The sequence below is a fragment of the Sabethes cyaneus genome, chromosome 3 (genome assembly GCF_943734655.1).
Source record: "Sabethes cyaneus chromosome 3, idSabCyanKW18_F2, whole genome shotgun sequence".
Lineage (NCBI taxonomy): Eukaryota > Metazoa > Arthropoda > Insecta > Diptera > Culicidae > Sabethes > Sabethes cyaneus.
In genome coordinates this window covers 79,366,795-79,394,578 of record NC_071355.1, presented here as the reverse complement: position 1 = coordinate 79,394,578, position 27,784 = coordinate 79,366,795, and the positions used below count along the sequence as shown (strand labels likewise).

General features: G+C 37.8%; 1 protein-coding gene across 6 annotated transcripts in view; it reads left to right on the top strand.

Annotated features, from left to right (window-relative positions):
• Positions 1-1,841: 1,841 nt before the first annotated feature.
• LOC128744468 (fizzy-related protein homolog) overlaps positions 1,842-27,784 on the top strand; it is a 33,193-nt gene continuing 7,250 nt past the window's right edge. The window contains exons 1-3 of one of the 6 annotated variants that reach the window (XM_053841505.1): positions 1,842-1,946; positions 2,926-3,246; positions 12,471-12,723. In XM_053841505.1, the coding sequence (XP_053697480.1) occupies positions 3,134-3,246; positions 12,471-12,723 (366 nt within the window). In that variant the 5' untranslated portion in view covers positions 1,842-1,946; positions 2,926-3,133. Of the gene's footprint in view, positions 2,023-2,075; positions 2,179-2,311; positions 2,334-2,417; positions 3,247-12,470; positions 12,724-27,784 lie in introns of those variants that run through there. The other 5 variants (XM_053841508.1, XM_053841506.1, XM_053841509.1 and 2 more) reach the window with 5 other exon arrangements.

The following is a 27,784-nucleotide window of genomic DNA, read 5'->3' as shown; positions in this document are numbered from 1 at the left end:
TTCACCTTCTTCTTTAGTTTAATTGCACTCGATTTTAACATCCTAACTTCGTATGACCTGCATACACCTAACCTGCAATTCTAAGCTTAACCTCCAGCACCGTTAGAATTTAGAAAGCTTTCGCAGAACACGCTTGTGACAAAGCCGCTAAAATCAAAATTTGACAATGTACACTCTATAGGAAAAGTACCTATACAGAAGAAGTAAAAATTACTTAAGGAAACAAAGAAATGCTCAAGGGGTCAACAGCAGTGATTACTACGCACCTCTGAAAAAAGTTACCTTTGATTACTTTACTGACTGGCTTCTAATTACCATTAATTTTTGGTAATCAATCTCTTGTGATTCATTGATTACTTTACTATACTGAAACAAAATTAATCTCTGATTACTATACGCACTTATATGCCTTACTGGAAACCCTTTGGAAATTTTATTGCTATCCAGCTTTCCAAATTTATGCATGCACAAATATTGCAATTTTGCCAACCTTTCGTACGCGACGAATGATAATCATCGCGAGCGAAACCGTCGCCAGAATCGTCGCGAGGGCAAATATCGTTTATTTTGTCAAGTAATTCAATAGCTTATGTGCTAGACAAGCAAAATATATACTTATAATTTACATGCACAGTTAAAAATAAGCACCGAATTCAGTAAAATTTTACCGAAATCTAAACAGCTGAACGTTCGGTAAACAACAAACGGCTTTTTATACTATGTTACTATATAACATGTTATGAAGGCACTTATTAGATTAGATTAACGAAAATCGACTCTTCAATGATACGACAATGATACGAAGACGAACGACGAACCAAAACACATCACTGTTTATGCTAAAGCTTATAATACAGCATATTTAATATTCATTCGACGTAAGCAAAATTTGACTGCATTGAACGACGTAAACATATTAACGATTTTGACGCATGCAACCTAACGGTTTTCAATCTGACACAGCGTCTTGACGTAAGGCAACGCACCAGTTTATAGCGTGCCAAGTGGAAAGTAACACGCCAACTGTCATTACCCAGGTAACCAATAAGCATTAAAATAAGCAGTAAATCAGTCGTTTATTAGCATCCCTGGCGTTTTATACTGCAGGTTGTTGTTTATCAGCTTTTTGACTGCATAACTGTTGTAAATTGGCATCCACAATTCTATTTAAATTCTTCTTGTTGGTAACTAGCTGCAAATAAGCATTGTCAGCACTATAAGAGGGCTAGCAGTAAAGTAGCCGCATATTTTGCCAAAATAGCATTTAAGGCAACTTAAATGCTTATTGGTTTGCTTTTAAATTGCATTGGAAATGCTTATTGGTTACCTGGGTAGTAATCAAAAGTAACTTTTTTCAAAGGTGCGTAGTAATCATTGCTGCTGGAAACCCCTCGCCCAAAAGTGAATGAGTGTGCAAAGATCTTTTAATGCCGTCAACGCGAATGTTAACTTTATATGAAAGTGATTAACAAGCATTGAACGTCTGTCATGGACCAAATGGTCTGCGCCAAAGCGAGAAAGAAAAAAAAAAACAAGCATTGAACGTGTATTTCGTGCTCAAAAAGCTCATCACTGCAAGTTTAATGAAAAGGAGGAAAAGGAGGAAAGGCATGAAAAAAGGGAAAAAAGTTAACGGTCAGAAAAATGCGCAGGAATAATGGCAATTGAGCGCTACCAGCGCAGCTAATGTGAATAAAAGAGAAAGATTTTGTTTTGTTCAACAGGAAACTATCCCTCTCTCACTTTTCCTATTATGTTTGATTTGACGTTTCTATCGACGTAGCAATCGACATAGCGTCTCTCTTTCTCTCTACTGCGTATGTACTACTCAAAGTGCGTGCTTTCGTAATATTTTTAAAACGGTGGACGTGTGAAGTGCGAGAAAAAATATATTTTTTGTAGTATTTTATGCTTTTTGCGTAAAGCACATGAAAAATTACATTCTGGTATTGAATAGCTTCGAGAAACGAATAACGTTTGTTTGGTTTAACAGTTCGGAAGTGCAAAAAGTTTACACATTTTGTGAGTGGCTTATTACTCTAGTACTAGTTCGGAAGCTTCATTGTTATCTGCGATCGCATATTTGGAAAGAGCTCCGCATCTGATAGTGATAAAGTTTCATGATTTATGTTAAGCCTTATGAAAGTGATTCGCTGTTAGCTTAAATGATATAAAAGGGTAGAATCTTGAATAAATTTTGAAAATTTTATAAATCACGCAACGAAATCACCCTGCTTGGATTTTTACAGAGTTGCCATTTTGTTTATTCTGTGTTGTTATTCGCAAATCTGGATTGAAAAAACGATTGAAAGATTGAAACGTTATTAAAAAGTGTAAGCATCAAAAACAAAGAAGAAACTATTTTATGCACTGTGAGATTGTATTTAGCTCCAACTTAAAATCGACCGTTATGCACCGCAAATGAGTTTGTAAAAAAATGTTTTGTTAGAGACTTGTTTTCTCAGTTCAATTTTAACCGGTATTATTTATTTATTATTGGTAAATTAATAATTATACAAACATTAAATGTTTGTAACCGCACGCTCTCATGGCTCCTGCTGGTCATTATTGAGTAATCCATGCTTCATGGAAACTCGTTTTGTTTTTATAAAATACAACTAACCACATCAACAGCAACACTTCCATAATGCATCTGTCACTGTGCTTTTTGCTTTTGGGCTTTTCGTATTTTCGTTGATCCCGTTCAGTCGCTGTCGCCGCCTGTGTGGAAGTCGAAGGGTGTCGAAGGCCCGCAGTCTGAAACCAAAACAAATCGAAGCGATCATCATCATTCTTGAACCGTACCTCGTTCACAACGGTTGAATCTGCACTTGCCTGGTGATCGATCCATTTTGCATTTCCGATCTGTAAAATTTGCGTTGTAAGCTAGCTATTGATTAATTTTGTTTTTCATTGCAATGATAGCACATCGGCAGCTAGTTTCATATTTCGATTCAGAATTAATTCGACTGTATTAAAGAATTTTGTGAATTGTATGACACACAGTGTTTCAGAAGTGCCACTGCATTAGTTGCTAAACAGAAAGTACCATTGGTTTAACCGGGAGAACCGTAGTTAAGACGGATTAAAATCAAGTGAAGTTTGTGGAATCATTCGTCGCGAAGAGTGTACAATGTTTAGTCCCGATTATGAGAAACGAATCCTGAAGCACTGCAGTCCAGTTGCAAGAAGTTTATTCAACAGCGGCGAGTCTTCGTCCTCGCTGGATCGATTTATCCCATGCCGGTAAGTTTACATCATAGCTAATAGAATGCTTTAACTGACAACTAGCCGAATATTTGTTATAATCTTTGCTGTATGTACAGTTTGCATAAAATAATGAAATGAGAAATGCTAGTGTTACTTTTAAAAAGTGTGTGGATATGTAATTTGGAACAATAGTTATTGCACAATGCATAGGTAAATGATATTTTAGAATCGTGTTCTATTCACTGCCCGGTTGATCTCTGTTTATTGTTAATTTGTATAAAATCTTGAATCTCAAAACACTATACATAGTGTAACAACAAGCCGATAAGCACAGATTAAAGTGGCCAGATTGTTCTTATTCTCCAAATTGGTTTTGTAGTACATAATAGATTCATTTAGAGGTAATTTAATACAAAATTACATAATTTTTTGGCGGAATGTACTTGTTTCAACAACTTTTTGTAAAACGCTTCGAAATTACCAGAGAGAAAATCTGGCTAAAACCTGTAGCGTTTCAACATTCAACTGGATATGCAATTAGGAAAAATCGATTTTCCTGAGCTTTTATCTACTAAGCTCTTGATTATAGCATCGAAACATAAACATATTTTTGTGAAAACGCAAGCGAATTTTCTTAGATGTCAGAAAAAATATTATCTGGAAAAAGTCCAAATATCCACGCATCCTAGCTGTAAATAGCGTAATAATCACTATTATCTCAAATCCAAAAAATAAAAAATATTCTCTCTATAAATGGCAGTCTTCAAATCTATACCTATAAAAATGGATTTCTGTCCGTCTGTCCCTATGTTTCTTTTAGAATCGAAACCTACTGAACCGATCAGCGTGAAAATGTGCATGTAGGGGTTTTTGGGGCCAGGAAAGGTTCTCTCGATGGCAAAAGACCCCTCCCCCACTAAGAGGGAGGCTCCCATACAAATCTACACCTATAAAAATGGATTTCTGTCTGTCTGCCCGAATGTTCCTTATAGAATCGAAAACTACTGAACCGATCGGCGTAAAAATTTGCATACAGGGGTTTTTGGGGCCAGGGAAGGTTCTTATGATGGTTAGAGACCCCTCCCCCCACCATACTTCCAAATGAAAAGCGACATTCCCTCATAACTCGAGAACTAATCAAGCCAATGGAACCAAATTTGATATGTGGGTGTTTTTGGAGACAAGAATTTTTTCTATGGTGAATTGAAACCTCTCCCTACTTTAGGAGGGGGGCTCCTTTAGAAATGAAACACAAATTTCCTCATAACTCGAAAATTAATTAATCAAATGGAACCATATTTGGCATGTGGGTGTTTTTGGAGACATGATTTTTTTTGTATATGTATTTTTTTGTCCCTCTCCCTTTTTAGGAGGGGGGCTCCCATACAAATAAAATACAAATTTTCTCATAACTCGAGAAGTAATCAAGTAAATGAAACCAAATTTGGCATGTGGGGGGTTTTGGAGGCTGGAATTTTTTTTAATGATGGTTTGAGACCCCTCATCCCTGTGGTAGGGGGATAAGGACTCTCATACAAATAAAACAGAAATTTTTGCGTAACTCAAAAACTAATCGAACTCGAGAAATTTTAGACTCTTTCATAAAACATTAATCAATAACAAGACCACCAAAAACTATCAATAGTAACATTAGATAATTCAGCGCGAGACGGCCAGAGGCCGCGAGTGTTGCTGGCGACCTTCCGTAGGAAGCGCCGGCCACTGCAGGGGGCAGCCCCCCGTAGAGATCACCTCTATCTAGATTTATTTATTTTCCTAGATTTTCTGACCTCTATTACTTTCCTTCAGTTGGGTCACCCCTGCGAAATGGTACTTTCTACGAAAAGATTTTCGAAATGGTACATCCCGCGTAAGGTTTTTCGCGAAATGGTATTCCGTGTCATGGTCAACCGAGAATTGGTGTTCCACAAAATGGTATTCGGCGAAATGGTTTGAAATGATGGCGAATATTTAAATGCTATCCGCTTTATTTTATCAGGCTAAGCAACGGCGGGAGTTGTATTCTACTTTACTGTGAGGAAAATTTGTATATTAAGACACCCATGAACTCCCCAGAAACTTGCATAACTCAAGATTGTGACAAAGGTCATCCGAGATTCACGATTTATGTGCAACACAGTTTAATTTGTGGCAATACGAAGTTTGTCGGGTCAGCTACCCGAGCAGGGTTTTAGAGCAAATTGAAAATAAAATTTGATATCTTGATGTAACGGATTTTGAATACTCGGTGTGATTTCATTTTGGTCGACTTAGCGGTTAAAATATCAAAATTGATTACAAAAATTCCACGCCGTGAAATTAAATTGAATACTACTTTTGCTATCAAAAATATCAAACGGAATACTAATCTTGCTGTTACACAATATTAATAGGAAAGCAAAATTAGTAATCATTTTACTATCATATCATCATCATTTTGCTATCATCATATAATTTGAACTAACCATTTTACTAGAAAAATTTTTAAGTGAAAATAGATTAATTTAAATATTTAAGGTTTATTTACATCATATATAGAATCTGCCAACACATTTTCTTTCAATAAAAATTAAAGCAAAATGATAGCAAAGTCTGATACATCATAAGTGCCATTTTGAGTTGGTAACAAAACATGTTTTCTAGTTGATATCAACAGCAGAATATGTAATAATTTTGATATACTTTTGTTGTCAATCCTTGCTCGGGTAGTACATCATATATATAGCTGTTCGGTCCCGGCTTTCAAAAGTTCAACGGGGATGCCATACATTCTAGCTGCTTTGCCGTTTTTAGCACTCTCGCTACTTTTTTATCTTGTCCAAAGCTGGTAAATGGTACAGCTGGTCCAATCTTCAAACGTTATTCTGTTTCTGTCGTTGGTTGCATTTTATTCATTACTAGCTGACTCGACAAACTTCGTATTGCCACAAAACTAAACTGCGTTGTACATAAATCATGAATCTCGGATGATCTTTGTCGCAATTTCGAGTTTTGGAAGTTTGTATTTCATTTGTTTTGGGCGCCCCCCCCCCCTTCTAAACAGGGTAGGGGTCATAATTCATCATAGAAAAATTAGAGGGGTTGTGTACAAAACACGACCGCATATATAGGTGACGCAGGACTACGTAAATCTCTTTGTAGTGATAGTAGCATGTATCCATGCTTGTAATCATTCGATTCTTCATGTATAGAGTAAGGAGGGGTAAAAGTGCGATGCGGGTAAAAGTGCGATGCGGGTAAAAGTGCGATTCAATGATTTATCGGTGCAGATTCCGAGTAAATTAACTACATTGGCATGGATGGGTGACTACGTTGACAGCTTGAATCTAACGTAAACTTTGGTTGCTTACGAAGCATAGTTGCTGAGTTATGTGCAAATGTTATTTTAGTGCGGTTTTGATGTAATTTTTCGTTATACGGCAAATACGATATCAACAGAAGGATATTACTTGTTGAAAATTTGCAGCAGCTTTTTACATCACTCACATATTTGTTTTGAAAATACGATGAAAAGAATTTACAAAATATATTTCACTTTTCCGTGATTTAGTCCAACCCCGTCAAGCTTAGCGGGGTAAAAGTGCGATTCACGGACGGCGGGGCAAAAGTGCGATTCATGGACGAGGCAAAAATGTATAGCTAATTATATACAACTTTAGGCACTATATTACAGATACCAGAAATGGAAGATCTGCAGAAAACTGTGTGCTCTACAGATGTTGGCCGAAGGAAAACAATGTTTTTCGGCTGATGAAACTAAAAAGAAACGTTTGGAAAAGTTTCGATCTGACGAAGGCTTCAATACACCAGCACAAAATAGAAAAGGTGCAAATTGAGAATATTCCTTACCAAAACATACCGCAGATTGGAGATAATATGATTTTGTTAGCTACTGTCGTGCTAATTTCATAGATTCGAGCTTCGTACTTTTGCCCCGCGGTATTCGCACTTTTGCCCCGCTAGTGGGGTAAAAGTGCGAATGGGCACTTGATCAGAAGAAAGAAGAATTTATTTGGCTAAACACTATTACCGCACATGATATATAGTTGAATGTAAAGACATTGAGTTACTGCATCACTATAAAATATATTATGTTGTTGTCCTTCTTTATATTTCACGAAAATTGATGACAACTTCAAACATCGCACTTATGCCCCGCCCTACTCTACATGCTATATGCAACATATATACATGCTGCATGCGTTGTATGTAACATTTATCAAAGTAGTAACATTGCATACGTTCAATCCTCAAAAGATTACAAAGAGTTATTTATTTGTGCATTTGGAAACAATTTGACAAAATCAAACACACAAACTATTGCTGTTACCTTATTCATGTTACCTTACAGAAATTAAAGATTGTTTTTATTACCCATGATACCCCATGTTGAAGCGATTTTACCAATTCAATCCTATTTTATCAACAGCACATCTTTTCACTACACTCCTAATGAAACGGCAAGCATGCGTATGAAACACTGTACTGTATGAAACAGTCATATTATAACCGAACACTACAGCTGTAGCACATTTTTCCAACACAGATATCAAATTCGCCTAGGTTCAATCGTCTCGTCTCTCAGTAAAGAATTTGCAATCTTTTGGGACAACGAACTTGTGTCATTTTTGTTGGCACACTTCCCTAACACAGACATCAAATTGGACTAGGTTTAATCGCGTTCGTAAGAAATCTGTTGGCACGAAGAGACTTTATCACTTTCTTTGGCGTACTTCCCAAGCAATGACGTTAAAATGGTCAAGGTTTAATTGCGGTATTAAGAAATCTTGTTGAAACGAGGAAACTTTATCACTTTTTTTGGCTTACTTCCCAAGCACATATCAAATTGGTATAGGTTTAAATCGTCGTAATTCGTAAATAATCTTCGGCTTGTTGGGACAGGGGGATTTTGCGAGGATTTCAGGTTGGACAATGCCTCATTATTTTTAATTTTGCAATAGTACGTACTTGGAAATTGGTGTGGATGCGTAGAAGATTTTCCGATCGATTGGCGTAAAAATATTTAAAATCGACCGGGAAACCGCTAACCTATCAGCGCTCAAAATCATTCATTTTTTCGTGACGCTCACATTTTTCGATTTTGTGGAATAACACCCTATTCCAAACCTTGCTGTAAGACGTAATCCTACGTCAAAAAGTGTCCGTATATGGATAACGATTACATCCGTGAAGTTGGGGCCTTCGACGGGAAACCAAACTGCTCCGTGCTAGAGGTAAAAAAACTGAATCTGAGCAAATGTCGCGCAGAAGGCCAAAACTCGAGCTGAATGACATACGTTCAAAGTTCAGAAGGGCTCAACAGAATACGGACGACGGGACCTACGTGAAAGAGGACTTCAACCATATTCCGGGGAACCAGTATTTCACTGCAAAGGATAAGTTTGATGTTCCAGAGAACCTCCGAAAACAAAAGATGTCGAACTTTGCCAAGCAATTTGTTCATGTGGACAGCGGAGTACACCTTTCCTGACCACAGATGCGATGAATGGACCGGTGTATTTGAAAGAGTGTCTCCAAAAGCGACTTCTTCCTCTTCTGAAGTCTCACAACTGCCCTATGATCTTCTAGTAGGATTTGGCTTCATGCCTTTACCTTTACGCAAAGGCCGTGCTGGCGTGGCATAAGGCAAATAATGTCGGTTTCGTGCCGAAAGACCATAGCCCCTCAAATACATCTGCTGCAGCCAATCGAGAAATACTGGGCTATTATGAGGTAGAACCTTGTGAAATATCCTAAAGTAGTCAAAACAGTTGAAGAAATGAAGAAGGTATGAGTAAATTTGCAGAACATATCGATTTTAAGGGTGTGTAAAATCACATGGGTGGGGTTAAGGCCAAAGTACGGGCATTCGTATACGGAGACAAAATTTAATAAAATGAATACTCTAAAACTAAATTTAATTGTTTCATTTGATGCCCTGAAAGTTTGATGGAAATTGATGAAAACTTGAGTTTTGCGAGTTAATTTTGTGTGTTGCAATTTTGTCGTTAACACCCTTTAAGTCTACACTGATAAAATAAAACATGGTAATGCGGAGCATGTACTTATGGATGCGAGAGAAAATTGCGTATGCAGAGTTGAAGAGAGTAATGCCCCGATAATTACTGCATTCTAGTCGATGGCCGTTTTTGTAAATAAAGCATATGAAACCTTCCAGACAATCGTAGGCAGTTCCTCTTTAGTCCATACCTTTCTCCACACTGAAAATTTCTGCATCATGACACATGTAATAATGTACCGTCTACCACGTTTTCACACAAGACTTCAGTTTCGAATATATTCTTCCAGTATATTGATTCAATCGGTTGAAGAGAAGAGATGGTTGCGTTCTTTTCTTTAACAGTTTACTTTCAGGACATTAAGTTCGTCAAGGTTCAATATTTAAATGATAAAATTCTAAAATCCATTGAAAATGGCTGAGTTATAAGCGTGCAAAACGTAACCACTTTTCGTTGCATGCTCATTTTTCGTGCTTCTAAGGTGCACCCCAGTATAGAAAACAAAAATGTAGTGCTACGTTAAAAACTTGATCCAAATGCTGGCATTTCTTAGGACGATGAAGCATCTTTTTGGCAGTAGTTCTAGCATCTCGGTATCTCTCTGCTCTGGGATGTCACAATTGCAGCCAACATATGTGTGTCACTCGATGGAACTCTGCGCCAATCTACTCACTACAGTTGTATCCCGGAGAAGATCTTTAAAATATGTACTAAGTGCTTTTTATACGTCTTCTCGAGAAGCTCATAGAAAGGATCATACGAAACAAAAGAATAAGTACACTTTTTAATCTTCATTTAATTATAAGACTTGTATATGAGAAAATTGTATATATTATACTACATCGGTTGACGAAATAAATAAATAAATAAATAAGTCAACAGACTTATCCTATCGTTAATCCGTGTGTTCACATTGATCAGGTTGCATCAAGTAATACGAAACTAACCCCCCGCTAACAAAGGCACCGTGAAAGAGATTGGGATTGGAGCTACTGTCGATTGGAGCTAAGACGATAATTTCGGACAATGTGGTTTCCGGTTGCACCGTTACATCTTTTGCCAACCTGAATTTGGCAAGAATTAAAGTTTAAAAAAATAATTAAAATTTAGAAATACGGAGACTTGATATATAGGATTAACCAACATATTTTGCACCCACGTGCAGCTGTACATTCATTTTCCAAATTAATAATAATATACAGGCCTAGTGAGCCGTTCCGAACCAGTGGCATAGGTAGGCAACTTTGGTGATCTTTTCACTTTACTGATTGGAAGATAGTGTAAACCGTTGGGAATCCTGTCATTTTCAACATAACAATAACGATTCTGTCCGACAAGAAAATGGATCTCATTTTTGAATACTGAAAAAGAAAATGTGTCTATACATTTAAAATTTGTTACCGAACACCGAAATTTTTTCAGTGAAAAAATTTTTCAATGAGAAATTTCACTATAGGCTGAAATGCGCCGAAAAAATGGCGAAAGATGCGAGAAAATTGACGTTTGAGACGTTCTGTGGAATGGGATTATATGCCCAACAAAACATGTAAAGGGAAAAACTAATTCGAATCACTATTTTTTAATAATTGATGGTAAAAATATCACAGTGTGTAAGAGTTTCTTTCTGCACACTTTTTAGATCTCAGGTGGATGAGTAGTGAGGCCATTGACGAAAATGAGAACTACGGGGCACAAAGAAGATCAGAGTAGACACGTTTCGGGTAAAACGCCAGAAGAACACCTAGAGATCATTCGCCAGCACATCGAAAGCTTCCTCGCATACTAATCGCATTATACGAAGGTACATAACCCAAACAGAAAATATTTCGTTAATAATCTTAATGTTAAATTGATGCATAAACTGTACGTTTAGTAATCGTGAAACTGAACATTTGACGACAGTGAAGGAAGGGCAATACTGGGTTATATTCAATAGTGAATACAACCTGCACTTTCATTTGCCTTTGAAGTACGATCTCTGTACATCTTGTGATGCCTTCAAAGTAAAGATGCAAATGTTGGAGTCACAAGAAGTCAAACACACTTTCAGGAGCATAATATTCGTCTTCGAAAAACGGAAAATGCTCGAAAATGTATAAAAACTGATGCTTTTTCATGCAATAATTGCAGAGAAAATTATAAGAATTTGTAATTAAGTATGCTTTTGCTTGTCTTTCAGACCCGTGACGGCTAATTCGGTTACCTCGATTTTAGCAAAAAAGGCAATTTCGCCATCCAACAAATCAGGATTTATGTGTTTCAACTGAGACCAGGTTGATGTCCTGAAAGTAAAATGTGTTCGTTAAAAAAGGGTAACAATCTCTTCCTTCTAACCGATTATTTTTATATGCTGAATGATTTTATTTCGAGTCTTGATGAACGCAAGGTAAACGGAGTATTCGTGCATGTAATGTGATGCAGCAATTCCCAAAGTGAAGAATCAATCCTATTCAAAGACTAGTGACTGTTTTATCCACAAGTAGGATATGTGCGTATGATTTGCTGCGTTGCATTAGTTAGTTGCTATGAAAGACGCTCGCATTTTTCGGTTTTTGAAATGACACCCTATCCCATAGCTTGCCGTAAGACGTAGTCCTACGTCAAAACAATTGAAACAATTTTGTTCCCTCACATTGTTATTTGACCAGGTAGGTATTCGACAAAGGCCCACGTTTGTCTACGATGATAAAAATGGAGTATCAAATATACTTTCTTGTCCACGTGCTATATATAGCCTCTATGATACTGTTGGAAAATGAATATACATTCTGTTATCATTAGCGTAGCTCACATTGTAGCAGTGCATGCAGTATTTGTAGTACAGAAGATGGCCACACAAACGCTGTAACATTTCAATGACAGTGCCATTGGTTGATGGTTGTCAAAGCCACAATAATAGTTTGTTTTCATTGTCTGCGTATAAGTTTTTTACCTCATAGAACATCGCGAAAATTGTGGGAAAAAGGTATAAGGGAGAGCTTCTGTTAAGTTAAGGATACACTTATTCTAAAACTAATAAATGAACTCAGATTCTTAAATAAGATACTTTGACTTCATTTAAATTTAAACTATGTACTAAAAGTTCAGGTTCAATTACGTAAACTATTATTTTCAGATAAGAAGACGAAACCAATTTTTATTTTGGTGTGGCACAGTATGACTGTTAGCAAATTTGCTGATATCTATTATCGCTGCGTTCCTAATGCAATCGTGTATATTTTCTGTTTCCTTTTCCAACAGGGCTAACAACAACTGGCAAACCAATTTTGCATCACTTAGCAGTAAATCGAACGAGAACTCACCCCAGTCGAACAAGAAGCAGCGGGACTGTGGTGAAACCGCCCGTGACAGCGTAGCCTACAGTTGCCTGCTCAAGAACGAACTGCTCGGCACCGGAATCGAGGACGTGAAATCCGTGACAGATGATAAGATTGGTTTGTTAGCCAACAGTAATCGGCCCGGATTGTTCAAGTATCAGTCCCCGACGAAACAGGTAAACTGTCTTGCTAGTTAAGACCCTACGAACCATTGCGAACTTCGTCATCAGTGTGTAGCTGGGCTAAAATAGAAAGCGATAAACCCAGAACAACAGTACAGTACATATGCATTGCTCATACACTTGTGATTCACTGTACGTAAAAACGACGTAAGAACTATTTAACGAGCATACGCGAACCTGTTTTCAGTTGGGTGCGGACTAGACAGGGAAAATACCAAAGAGATAACGAATCGCTTATCGAAGATAAACTTCCACTTAAACTCAAAGAAGTTTTCTTTATCAATCTAATTGTTTGATTCAAGTTTCTTCTACCAGTTTCTTAGAGTTATGCAACATTTAATGTTTTAGTAGTCTGTTGGGGCAGAATATTGTTAAATAAGCTAAAAAGTTTTAGAAGTCTTCTGCTAACATCTTCCCACAAAACAAATTAAAACTGTTTGAATCAATGCACTTTTCAGTTTCAGTTCAACGAGACACTGGAATGCTCTGGTGTATGATTTTTCAGATTGTTATAAAATTTGTATCAAAAAACATGCAAATCAGTGTGATAATCCTCAAGAAATAAGTGCAAATCAGAAGTAATCCTCAAGAAATATTATGAACAATCACAAGTCGCAGCAATAAGGTAACGTTTAATGTGCTGCTAAGATTGGTCAAATGGACATCTTTTCCGGGAGAATTAAATCATGTTATTCTTTTACTTCTTTGCATCTAACATTTTAAACGAGACATTGAATAGTGAATAAATATGCTATAGAATATTTCAGATAAAACTAATAACGTCAAAACAAGGGTTACATCATCGTAAAACAGCTGTTTGGTCGAGACCCACTAATCCCTCTCTCTCCCCTCTCACGTACACATTGCTCACCTCGACTAACTGTGTCAAACAGTACATGTGACTCGGCACAAGTTTATTGATTACGTTATTCCAAAAATATGCGAAAACTCACGTTATTTGGTAAATGACTGGAGAAACTCTGCACTTTTTTTAACTTATCGGGAAAACTGTGAATCAACAGGAGTTAACGACATTTTTGTATCAAATTGTTAATTTTTGATTGCCTTTGTGACCTTAACTTTCTAGATGTTTGATTCAAATTAGCAAGTTATCTTGTCTGTTTTGAGATGATTTTTTAGAATTTTTTTAGAATTATTCATACCAATTTGTTGTTTGCTAATATTTCGTGAATATCTGAGTGTATTTTGGTATTATCAGAGCGCTTTTAAAAAATATATGAAGATTCAATATATAAAGACCATGCGGCGATGATTTTAAGCCTGTCCTGTTCCCGTAATTTGCTATAGGAGGCGGGTTCCGTTATACATGTTACATTTATGGACGTAAGATCTTCAAAACTGCTGATGGCCTATAACCTAACAAGATTTAATTTTCTTAAAAGGCTACATAAGAAAGTAAACGGAGATAAACATTCTTAACTTTGTTGCTTTACTGTTTTGAAAACAACCTAAGCAGAAAAACATTTTCAAAGCAAAGCCGTGGGATTTAACGTCCTTTCTAAGACTTGAACCCTTCTTTATCGACAGACTTCGCAGTCGGCTTTTAGAGTACAGGACAGTTACGGGGCTAGTGCAAAAATCCTACTGACTATCTAGCTGCCAACCGATATTCGAAAATACGACGACTGGCTTGTTAGTTAGACCAGCATCGTACCTCGAAGCCAACCTACTAGTTGAATAGTGTCAAGTTATCAGAGATGAATCGCTTTCCACTTTCGTTTCTGTTGAAAAACGTTTGGGGGTCTCCTATTTTTCGAGTTAGAGCTATAATTGTTGATTCCTTTGGTTTATAATTAAACTTGACCCTCTCAATAGGCAGTAGCTTTGTAACGGAAAATATACAACCAGTCCGTCATAACTGAACTAATACCATACGTAAACAGCGGGACAACCAATTTTTGTGCGTGCTCAGGAACCGTACCGAACGAAATCGCATCAATCCGCCAAACGAAACAATAACTACAGCGCACAAAACAATCGGAAATTCTCTGCTATCAAAAATGCGTAACCGGTTGTACACAGGTATTATCGCATCGGAAAGCACCAATAATATCGATGTTGGCAATGTACCAAACTGACTAATTGATTGCGTTCGATACCCTTCTAATGGTTGTTGTAGAGAAAAATGGGTTGCGACTTCGTTTCCGCTACCGTGCCAAACCTCGGAGTCGGTTGCCGTACACGACCGACAAGTTTAATAATGTTGTTTTACTCTATCGGGGCAATTTCGTAGACGAAACATTATCATAATTGCTTCCTACTTATTCCGAGGTTCTACGATTATCACGCATCAAAGCCTCGACCACAGAAGACGGCCAGGTGCGTTAGTTGTCGCCCGTCGAGCGCTGTCCATTTATAGGCGCACGCCGATCAGACTTGTTTGTAGGCATTATGCCGTAGGTTCAACAAAGTGTGTAATTGTCTGGATGTTCCATCTAAGAAACATAAGTTCACCGTCGGTCATAAATTACCACACGTAACCAGGGAGGGCCATTTCTTTCGTTGTGTGACACATACAATTTATGGTTCCTGTGGCTATTCAACACGGTAATGAACTAGATTTCCGACCAGGGCAAACATCTCTTCAGGCAAGAATTTATTCGATCTCTACTGTAAGATCGTCTAATATGTACTAGTAAGTGATACCGTTTTTACATTATCACTGTTGATTATTACATTGATGCTGCAATAAGCAAGTTCTTATAAGTTCGTGTAGAGTTCACTCCTACATGTACACACCTACTATTAAATTCTCACAAGAAAGTTCAATGAGTCGATTTCGTTGCAATGAATCCTAATATTAGCTACCAACGCACTAGGGTAGCACACATCCAGCGAATTTCCAAACATGAAATACGCTCAAGCATTTCTAGACAGACATGAAATACGCTCAAGCACTTCTAGACAGGTGACGGTTATTGAACAAATTCATTCATTCTCGTAAAAATAATTTGCAATAATTATAAAAATAATTCGCTCGGTGTGTTGTCTACGTATCTACGGCGGATATTTTGAGGGTACCATACTGCCGGGACCATCCACGATCTAAATCAGCACACAATTAGTAAGTTGATGAGCTCGCACGTTCCAGGTTGAGCAACGCCAAAAGAAATGAAACAACTCAGGTGTCGTTGTACCAGCCGGTTGCCTGTGCTTGCTTTGCGAAAAAGCTTCGACCGTATTGATATAAAACGGTTCAATCTGAGCGGCAGCAGAAGAACAAAGGCTAAAGATAGGTACTAATGTAATTCAGGGTAATTGGAACCAGGTTATAACTTTATTGGTACAAGTTGCCTGAACACAGCAACCGGCGGCAGCGCTGACATGAATCACTATCATATAAGTACCTAGTTCTTAATTATTATGTATTAAGTTCATGCTTGATATAGGTTGATTGATGTTTATGGGGGTTGCATTAGTTCAAGCTTATATAATGCTGTATGGCTAAAGCTATCGGACAGGTAATTAATTGGCCGATCCCTTTTCAAGCCCAATCGCTCGACCGAAAATCGCAATGCCGCTCCTTAAAACAGTGAGGTATGATAGTATTGCCGAATTTCTACAGAACCTGCGAGATCTGGGTGTAAACTGCGTTAGTTTCTTTGCTAGAATAGAATTGTAAGAATTTCCTTTCCCTTATTTATACCGTTGAAGAGATATACTTAAATATCGATATTTTACTACTTAACTACTTAATAACAGCGGAAAAGGTACGACATTTTGGAAAAATAAAATAATTTTTGTGATTAATATGAAGAAAAATTAATTGATCGTTTTGTTTCCTATGCTGATAACCTTTACTTTTGAATTGATGCATTCTATTGTGTTGAAGCAATGTGCTATCTGTCTAAACCGTTGCAACCAGTTTTCAATTGGTCACTGATTCAGGAAAAATATGGCACAGTGATACGCCAATATCAAAGCTGCTAGCTGATCAACCGGATCGATCAATCTCTACTTTTCGCTTAATTACCACGCTCAGGTGTATCGGAGTAATTTCTCAAGTCAATAAGTCTTTCTTGTCATGTTTCTTTAAAGCTTGGCAACGCTGAATCTTAAATTCTTCTTAGCTTATCTGACGTCCTGTAAAGAAGCAATCTTGGACCACACGTCTTCTTTTTGCTTTAATAAATCATATAAAAAATTAAGCTTCATTGTACGAGTTATCAAACAGTTTGGTGTATCCTACTTTTCTCGTGCAAAAAAGCAAAACCTTGGGCATAACCGTTTTTAAGACATGCACATTACCTTTCTTTATCGACTTACTTCGCAGTCGGTTATTAGAATCAGGGCAGCTACGGGGCTAATATAATGATCCTACTGACTCTCAGCAGCACCGCACAACCGAGATTCGAACATACGACGACTAGTTTGTTAGACCAAAATCGTCCCACGAAGCTAACTGGGCGATCCAACATTTTTCCGCCGGTCAAAAACCGTTATACGCTTGGATATAATGCTATGTCTTCTTACTATCTTACGACGAGTCTGGCCCACCGGATTCTATCCAAGCAGCAATTTAGGTTTTATCACATTCCTCTAGTGGTTTTTGATACCAATTTCATAAAACTGCTAATAAACCATTGAGCTCCACTGGAACTTTTTGATGTCCGCTATAACTCCGATCAAGTGGCCCACTCTTCAGAAAGTTTCTATGACCTCCCTAAAAACCAGGTTATAAGGTCAAGTAGTCTTATCGCGCTCTGCTGAAAGCAGCAATAAAACCGAATATGCTTTTTCGCTGCTTGACAGCCACCGCCATTATTCACTGAAGTTTTTCGTTTTGCTTCACAAAGCTATAAAGCATAACGCTTGCTCTGGCAAAAAGCTAATTCAGTCAGCCACCTGTATCTGTGAGTAAAAAAATTACATTTTTACTGTCAGATCATCCTGATGAATTTGAATTCCAGCGACCATGATTATTTACAGCGACCATGATCCGTCAAAATAAATAATACATTTTCAGCAGTTTTTGAATTTTATCGTGCATATTGGTATGATAGGTACATAAAATTAATCTAAAATTAAAATCAGATAAAATTAATGTTTCATCGAGATTAGGCTGATAAACGGCTGAATAATGCGTACCGTCGGTGCCTTGTGCACGCGTAGGCATAAAATAGAATCTACAGTGGTTCATAACCTCTTATTCAGCAACTCCTACCTCCTCGTGGTACCAGCCGGGATACGAGCAACTTTGGTGGAGAACGGGTAACCAACCCCGGTTCGTATACTGTTGAACAAAGTTTCTCCATGTAACTCGGTTGAGGGCTACCGCTCTTCGATTCCTCGGCCACCGAGTACTCTCCGCCAGATCTTGCTCCACCTGGTCTAACCATCTTGCTCGTTGCGCTCCGGGTCGTCTTGTTCCTACCGGATTTGAGGCGAACGCCATCTTTGCAGGGTAGTTGTCCGGCATTCTTGCAAGATGCCCTGCCCAACGTATCATCCAGCTTTAGCCACCTTCTGGATACTGGGTTCGCCATAGAGCTGTGCGAGTTCAGGATTCATCCTCCGCCTCCATACTCCGTTCTCCTGTATGCCGCCGACGATCGTTCTGAGCACTCGTCGTTCGAAAACTCCGAGCACTCGTAGGTCCTCCTTGAGCATTGTCCATGTTTCATGCCTGTAGAGAACAACCGGTCTAATAAGCGTGTTGTACAGGGTGCGCTTTGTTCGGGGACCTAGTCTACTCGACCGCAATTGCTTGTGTAGCCCATAGTAAGGCTTGTTCGCGACAAAATTTGGACACCCCTAAACGCACACAGCTTCGGAAATACATTAACAATGAGTGAAATATATTGCAGAGTGGTAGACGTATGTCTGTTCTTTCTGAAAATATAACATTTGTTTATATTACAAGCGCTCAGCGTAAAATGGCGTCGAAAGAAGAGCAGGTACGAAAAGCAATTGTGTGCGGTCGCAATGAAAATCTGGATCTCTCGTTGAGAAAACTTGCCAAAAAGCTTGGATTTCCTCCAAGCACTGTTCACAGTGTTTTAAAATCGTTCAATACTCGCTTGACGGAAAAACGGATCTGAGGAACCACCACAAGAATGCGAAGGTAAAACAAATATTACGGAGGAGACCAGATCTTTCTGTACGTACCATTGCTCGTTAAATAAAAATGTCACCAACATTCTAAGCAACGACAAGGTATGAAGTCTTTCAAGGTGAGGACTGTGCCAAACCGTAATGATAAGCAAAATACGACGGCCAAAACACGCACGAAACAAAGTTTCCATGCGTTATAATGGACGATGAAACGTATGTCCTAGAAGACTTTTAAACAACTTCCTGGTATGTCTTTTTACACTGCCATGAAACGGAATGGCGTTGCAGAGCATATTACGACAAAGAAGAAAGCCAAGTTCTCCAAAAAATATTCAGGGTGGCAGGCCATATGCAACTGTGGTCGAGCAAGCAAAAGTTACATCACTACGGGAACGGTTAACAAGGAAATATACCGTGAAGAATGCCTGCAGAAACGATTGTTACCGTTCCTACACAGCCATGATGTACCCTCGCTGTTTTTCCCTGATTTGGCATCCTGTCACTACGCCAAAGATGTTTCGGAATGGTATGATGCTAATGTAGTCCATATTATACCGAAGGAGGCGAATCCATCTAACTGTCCAGAGTTACGCCCCATCGAGCGGTATTGGGCTTTGGTGAAGAGAGAGCTGTCCCAACACAAACAACAAGCTATAGATAAATTTCGAAAATATTGGACAAACGCAGCTAAATTGGTTGCCAACAAGTCTGCATTGACCCTCATGGCAAGGGCAAACTCCAAAGTTCGCCAATTTTTCATGCAGACCAAATAAGTAATGTTAATTTGTTTGATAATTATTAACGATATAAACATAAATGATATAAAATTGTTTCATGGATTAAACTTCTAGCAAATATGTTTTATTGCAAAATTGAGGTGTCCAGATTTTGTCGCGAACCAGCCTTAAGCACCCTCAAGCAAGTACGACTTTTATAACTTGCCCTGGCAAGAGGTTTTCAATGTTAGTAAATGCAGAATGCAGTAGGAAGGATGTGGAGGGCCCTAAGAATAAACCCATGCTAAAGTCACTTGTAAGACCATATACTCACATTTCACCTTAATCCTGGGAAAATAAGTAACCACGATAAATCTTGCTTTATTAACAGTTTAGTATGGTTTTGTAGCTAACTACAAATATATTTTGAGTCGTATCATCTTGGCATTGCATAATACCAGAGATAATGATTATTACCGCAAAAACCATTAGTATGCTTCTTGACCGTAGCGTTTTGCTAAAGGCAAATTAGTGTCTCCTTATTAGTGTTATTGCCTTCGGTCACCAGCGATCCTGAACGTATGAAATCACCTATCACTTCTAGTTCGTTGTCGTTGACGGTTAACGTCCATAAAAGGCGCACCTTAGTCTCGTTCGAACCTCTTCCTTTCATGTATTTGGTCTTAGACGCATTTATTTTTAGCCTAATCCTCTTAGACTTCGCTTACAATCTGGCGTAGATTGCCTCAACCGTTGCAAAGTTCCTGGCTATAATATCAAGACCACCTTTGGTCATATTTATGTGTCTCGTTTCGATGCTTACTCCTCGGATCACCCTTTCAAGAGCGATGTTGAACAGCATGTATGATAACCCGTCACCTTGTCTCAGCCCTCGTCGCATCTCAAAGGGGCTCGAGAGTATCCCCGAGATGCACACGAAATATATCACTCGATCCAATATACAGCTTTCACCAGTCGTGTTAGTATTCCGAAAACCGTGTTCGTACATTATCTGCCATAGCTAGTCTCGATCGACTGTATCGTATGCTGCTTTGAGTAAATAAAGATGTAATGCGTGGGTACGATGTACTCCCGTTATTTCTGCAAGATCTGTCGAATAGTGCAAATTTGGTTCATAGAGAAATAAGAAAGGAGAGGACAAAATTTGATTTTTTCAATCATCGTTTACAAAGCATAAAAGTTAAAGTCTTTTCTAAACTTCTACCAACTTCCAATACGTTTATTAGTTTCCGAGAAAAAGGTACATAAAGTTTGAAAATCGATCATTACAGTAGTGGCGTTTTATTACGACGAGTTTGTTCCATGTGGCGCAGAAATAAGCAGAAAAGTCTGTAGAATCGAAACAACTTTACAGTTTACAATTACTTTACTATACATGAATTTGCGAAAAAATGTCACTTGTTATCCTAATACAATTTTTAATTCGACCCCGCTCCATGATATTTATGTTAAAACCTTTTTCGGTCTGTAACAAAAACCCCATTGCCAGCCACAGCGGCATTAGCAAATGAACTAGGATAAATGATCTTGAGTGGACCTATTTAGCGATTTTTAAGACAACCTTTCACACTTCTGCTTAATTTACTCGTCATTTCTAAATAATATTTGGTAATGTCACTATTTGTTGGAAAGTACCACCTTTTTTCTACATCATCAGTACTTTAAAGAAGTATAATTGATGAAATTTTTATTAAACCTGCTAAATAAAAATTAGTAATGTCAGCGATTCGCCGCTAGGTGCAATTTAATGTTGCATGCAAGTTTGGTTCAGCAAAATGCTTCAAAGAAATTGAACTATCAAGGCTTGACTGAAGTTAATATAAATATAAATAATATAAATATAAATAGTAGAATTCTATTTTGAAAAAGTTTTATTTTCTTTTCTTTAATTTTAGGTATCAAGGCTTGTAACATATACATCTATTACAGAAATATACTACTTAAAGTTAGACGTATGACAACGTACGTGGGTATAGCTACTTAGTATAGTTATAGTATTTGTTTTATACAGGCAAATCACCCTAAATAAGACCTAAAATTCACTGCTGAGATACTCATTAGCCTGAATGCAAAGCAGTTTGAAAGTTTGTTCCAATCCGAAAACAAATATGGTCCGCATTTTAAATTCACTGTCAGGTTGATAGAAATCATTCGCACGAAGCTTTGATAGTAGGAAAAATTAAGGTACACTCACTGTCCTAAACTTGTAAATTAATTGGTTAAAGTGACACACCTCCAATGTGGGGTATGAAATGGGGAAGGCAACTAGGAAGAAGCGCCCAACATAGCTCTAGCCATCCCAAGCCCCTACCTAGCGCCTCCACGTGGCCATACCTGGAAATACTTCAATTTGTATAATTGAGTAGCCAAGCTAGGAGGTGCGGGGTCGTGCGGTTTTCAGTTCCTAACCTTACAAATGTAGCTTTAGGCAACCATTAAACCACACGACTTTAATTTCAAGTATTATATGATTTATACTAATTTTTTGGTAAACTAATCTATTTTCAGAGAGCGAAATAAGGCGCTATATCCTTGGCCAATTGCAGCCTGGCTTCTGGTCTAAATGCCATTAGTTCATCCCTGAGGGTCCGGAGTATCACTTAACCCTTATTAGCAAAGATACTCCCAACGACTGTAAATAAATCATTATCTATGTATATGGGAAGCGTTTGGTACGGGAGGTCCACGCTTTCTTCCTTCCCTTGATTTCAAGGAGTTTGATGGAATTAGGTATTTTTTCTAGTTCCACTTGATTCCTTGGAATTCTCTCTGCGGTACATGCTGCGCAGTTGGCCTGGCCGTTGACAAGAAAAATGATTGATTCAAGTAATCGTCATTTTCCAGGATGCCTTCCAGAATTGGCTGCGTTAGTGTGAGATTAGATTAGATTAGTAAAGTGACACACCTCCAATGTGCGCTCATTTTACACATCAATGCAGATTTTGAAAGATACTGCAACCGTAAAACTGTTCATACATTACAGTACGATCCCTTCACAGTGCGTCTTGAAAGCTTCGCCTAGCTGTGAAGAACTAGTTAAAAGTAACGGTTTATCAGCTGTTTTTGTTTTGGTTTTTAATCGCAATGATGCATTTTTTCTGTGTCGGAACCGCGATATGCGGTCATAAACCTCGTCTGTTGTGAATGCATTTCCCCAGCAGCGTGCACACAAAACTACTCAACCTGTACCTTGCTGCACGCTATCAAACATAAATTGCGACTAAGTGCTTCGCAAAACGACCGTACAATAGCTATACAGCTAACATTGCACTGCAAGAACTGAACGCGGCAATAAAATTTGCATTTTGCAAAGTAAAATAAATTCGACTGAAGGTACAATAAAATTAAGCTTGAGTGTGAGGACAATATGGACTGCTAATGCGCAAAAAATAGCACGAAAATACGGAGTTAGTGCAGAAAGTTGTCAACCGAACAACTGGCTAAATTAGTGACCGAATGACGAAGCGTCGTATACCAGTGCCCCAAATGTAGGTAGTTGTAGTTGATTGAACTCTAGTCCCGCATCTGTGTCTTCTGTGCTACGAAATGCCCGTGTGGGTGACTGATTCCATTACCAGACATTTTTAGCACAATTTGCATTTCACCATGTATTAGCAAGAAACCACACGAATTCGTCCGGATCTCAATGTATATGGAAATTGTGAAAGTGCGAATCATGCTGTCTAGTGTTGGACATAAAACTTTGTGATTTTTCTGTGGAGTTAATTTAAAACATTGTCAAATAGCTGGCAGAAAAACTCGTGAATCTAACCACCGGCATAGAACGGAACACACTCTCATACAGATGTGCTAATTATCTTCGCAAAAATTGTGTGTAGCGACAGTAGTGGTTTGTACTGTACGCGCATACGGACACCAGCAGCCTACACGTTGAGCTGATCTCACAAACAGAAAGCAACATTGCAAAAATTTTGTCACCTGAAGTGTCAAGTGCTTGCTGATGAATGGGAAAGCATGGCCAATGACCGCATTAGAACAGTATCGTTTAGATGACGTATCCATCGATTTCATAACCATTCATTGTATTATTCGATTAGTGTGCGCGGGGACGTTAAACTCCGTTTAGGATTAATTTCTTCATCACCTGTCGCCTTCACGTTGGTCTTAGTTTCATAAATAACAGTTTAGCGATTAATGCAGGTTCATCATCATCATTCGGTAGCCTTACAGAAGCCGGTAGTTTGCATACGAATTGGTATCAAATGAAAAACGTAACCCGTCCGTTGGGAGCACGCATCAGTTTTGTCTTCATATCATTTCGCAGCGCCACGCATACGCATCTAGAGCGAAAGTGAAATTACCGCTTAAGGATATACCGCTCGGCACTAGATGGAACACACGAACGCATTTTCGCCTAGCGAATATGCGGTTTCTTGCATTTTTGCCAACCTGGAAAAGTTGACAGAGCCATTAGTATGCAAAGATGATGACGATTTGCTTTTGTCTTAGGTTTTTGCGAACAGGGTGCGTTACGCATTTAATGTTATTGACTACTGTGCGAATTTTTTATGCTTGCGAGTGGTAAAACTAAACGACAAATGAGCACATTGGCGAATTTTAGATAGAGCTGTTTTGTGTTTTAATTTCCGTCGATCGGCTAGCTTTCGATGCACGCAATTAATTATGAAATCTGCGGTCATTGCTAGCTATTAACATGCTAATCAAATAATCACGCTAGGGAAACTGTTAACGGTGATCTTCCTAATATAACATTGCATGGCATGACATATGTGGCAGTTGCTTGTTCAGATCCAAATAAGTATTTCCTGCAGAACGTGGTATATTCATAGCATTGTTCATTGCTTCCTCCACGCCTTGTACAATTAAATTGAACTCGCACACGCTTGTAGCACCATCCGTCTATTCTATATCTAACTTTTCATTAAAAAAATTATATTATTAAATAAATTTGATTACACTTTTGCAATTTAGATAATACTCTGGCTGGTTTGAGATAACGTTAGTAAAACCACATTAATACAGTAATACCTCGCTATAAAGCAACTTTATTTTTATTTTCGTTACGTTATATTGAAACATAAATGATATTTATTCCTATTCGAACGAAATTGAGTGCAAATGAAAGGGGAGCCTTTCAAACCGTTAACTTTCCAATTTTGTGGTGATTGGTCTTGTAGTTTGAAAGAAACACGAAGAAGCGAAAAGTTTGTAAAGATTTTGTTAATTGAAATTTGAAAATCCAAATAACAAAATATTATCATAACTTACAAAATTTTAAAAATAAGAATGATTTTCGTATGGTAGCAATGCGAGGCTTTGGGAGGTAACACCACAATGAAAGTTAATTCAGTTGTTTTTATTGATTTAAAAAAAATCGTTATATCGAGGTAAAAAATATGTTATATCGAGTTAGGTTATATCGAAGTTGCTTTATATCGAGGGATTACTGTAAATAGCACTTCTGATTTTTTTCAGTTGGTATGAGTTGTATGACACAAGTCAATCAATAGTTTTTCTCTCTAATGATTGGGTTTCAAATGAATTATTATTATTTATTATTATATAAATTATTGGGTTTGGCTATTTTTGCCGTAATAAAATGACAAAATAGAAAACCACAAAATAAAATGGCAAAGCGAGTTCTCGATCCGATAAAACCACACCAGACGAAAAAGTTCTAGGTACGGTGGCTCTTCCGCTGAAAGGTACTGCACTGATTTAGAACAATCAAAATTTCTATATTTCAATTATTAACTGCGGGAGCAGCACACTCTCCGTTGAGCCGCAAGTCACGGTCAATTATATTTGAGTGATGCTAACGAAGACAGGTTAAAAAAGTCACCGACATATCGCCCTACACTAAATGGAAATTAATGTTGCATTCAATCAGTTGCACTGCAGTTGTCTGCCTTTTAATAGCCCCGCCGGAAACTCTTAGTTCGCGACCGAGTTTTTATTGTTGCGTTTGATAGCACATAAATCACATGTAGATTAGTGGGTAACATTTTGACGATATCAATAGAACCATGCTTTGGGAAGTGCACGGTAAAAAAACAATTTTATTCACTGCGCTTTGACGTTTCGATTCGTTGTAACGAAAGTTTATAAAAATAACTTGTTCTTTCCTAAGACAGTGCTGACGTGCTGCTCGAGTCACAAATGCTTATACCTGATACATCAAGACTGGTAACTATATTTTCAACAAAGTTTATGTTTTTTTCGTTCAATAACAATTAGTATTACTATAGTGTTTTATGTATTAATTATACTATTAATACAGGGAGATACCTCGGGCTGCCTGGGTAATGCGTAACACCGGTATCTCGCGTTCCTGCAGTTTAAAAATAGACCCCACAGTCATTAGCCTCTTATCCAGCAACTCCTGTCCCTACCTTCTCGTGGTACCAGCCGGAATACGAGCAACCTTAGAGAACGGGTAACCAACCTCGGTGGAAGCTAAGGTCGTATACCGACAGGGAAGGAGGCACTCATGCATCTGCTGAGTGTTGGCAAAAGGTACAGCCTTGCCAGCCGTGAGCGTCTGACTCCAGATTAGGGGCGGCTCACGACGGTGATCCCACTGTACGGCGAATCGCCGTTTCCGTACCAGGTATGCGGCAGTATTCCAGGTTAGGGACGGCATACAACAGCGACTGGTTCGGAGCGGACGGCTGGCTTATGAAACGCTGTGTCTTGCCAGCTATAACCCAAGACAGCAGCCCTGTACGCGAGACTAGGCATCGAAGCCCCAGTAGGGTGGTAAAATCGTTAGTAAGAAATTGCAATGTTTCCGAAAACCTAAAATTTCTTGGAAGTATCTATTAGAAATTCAAATTTAGAATGTTTGCTTGATGTTCATTTTTCAATTCACATTATTACCTAACCTAACAGTGCTGGTTGTCACATTTTTTAAACTCAATGGTTTTAGATAACGCTTTATTTTGTCTGCCGCAGTTGACCGTCGAAATAACATCAACACATATTGAAACAAAATCGTTATTCTTCCCATTAATCAATTTTATGAACGTATTTTTCATACGAATGAGTATTCAACGTATGTTTACAAATTAATGTTTGGAGCCATGAAATGATCTGACTATCAAGTGAATATTTGCTGGGTTAAAGTTGCACTAAAAGTATATGTATGAACATTTTTCAAAAGCAGTGAATTATTAGTATTTAATTATTGTTGATAATTTTTGGTTTACTTCAGTTCTAATTGGATTTCTCACGAGTGTAAAAAGCTCATAAAATTATGTTTTGCGTTAAATTGTTTGGTGCATGAAATACAAAAGGAATAGAACTGAGAAAAAAAGGATTTAAAGTGAAAACGTACATTTATTTGGATTTTTGTATGTTTGAGGAGCCCAGTTAGAAATGAAATTAAAAATCTAACATTTAATACATTTTAAGAAATAATAAATTGTTTCGGTTCGGAAATAATAGGTATTATACTAATACAGTTAATTGTTCGAGAATAACAGTTATTGAAACTCGGCAGTCCAATTCATACCAATCGATTATTGAATCGAATAAAATTAAAGATTTGATGACAATTGACAGCGGATACATATCAGAATGTTTAATTTAGACTTAAAAATACCGTGAAAAATGAAACGAAGCTATAATTGTGATAGAGGAAATATGCTCAAAGCTACCAAAAAATAATTGGCTTAATAAATTAAAAACATATAAATTGCAAACTGAGAATGTAGCAAATGCACAAAGGGTAATAGAATAAAATTTGATGGCATTTAACATAACAATCACACATTTTGGCGGCAACTAGAATATAGTTGGTGGTGCGAATGATTGTGTTTATATAAAGTTTTGAATGTAGGTATATTGCAAATCATTGAACGGTCAACAGCAGCAGACGGAATTAGATAAAAAAACTAACAAACACCACAACGCCGGTACTGGGAATTAAAAAATAAACATTTTCCGCATGTTTCCAATGTACTTGGCAACTAATTCCAAGATTGCGGAAAGATCATCACTTCCAACCAATGGTTCAGCACAGCTGCAAGAAACAGATGGTCTGTGAAAATCTGAAGTCCACTAACTATTCTACCAAAAGCTAAACTTCTCAAAAAATGCAAAACCTAAATTATATCATGAGTACATCCGAAATTTACAATGACATTTAGTTAAAAAAAAGCTTCTCAGTTGGCGTCGAGGTACGTACGACACTAGCCTAACAAACTAACTGTCGCGTGTTCGAATCTGGACTTAGAGAGGCTGTAAAAGGCAATAAAATC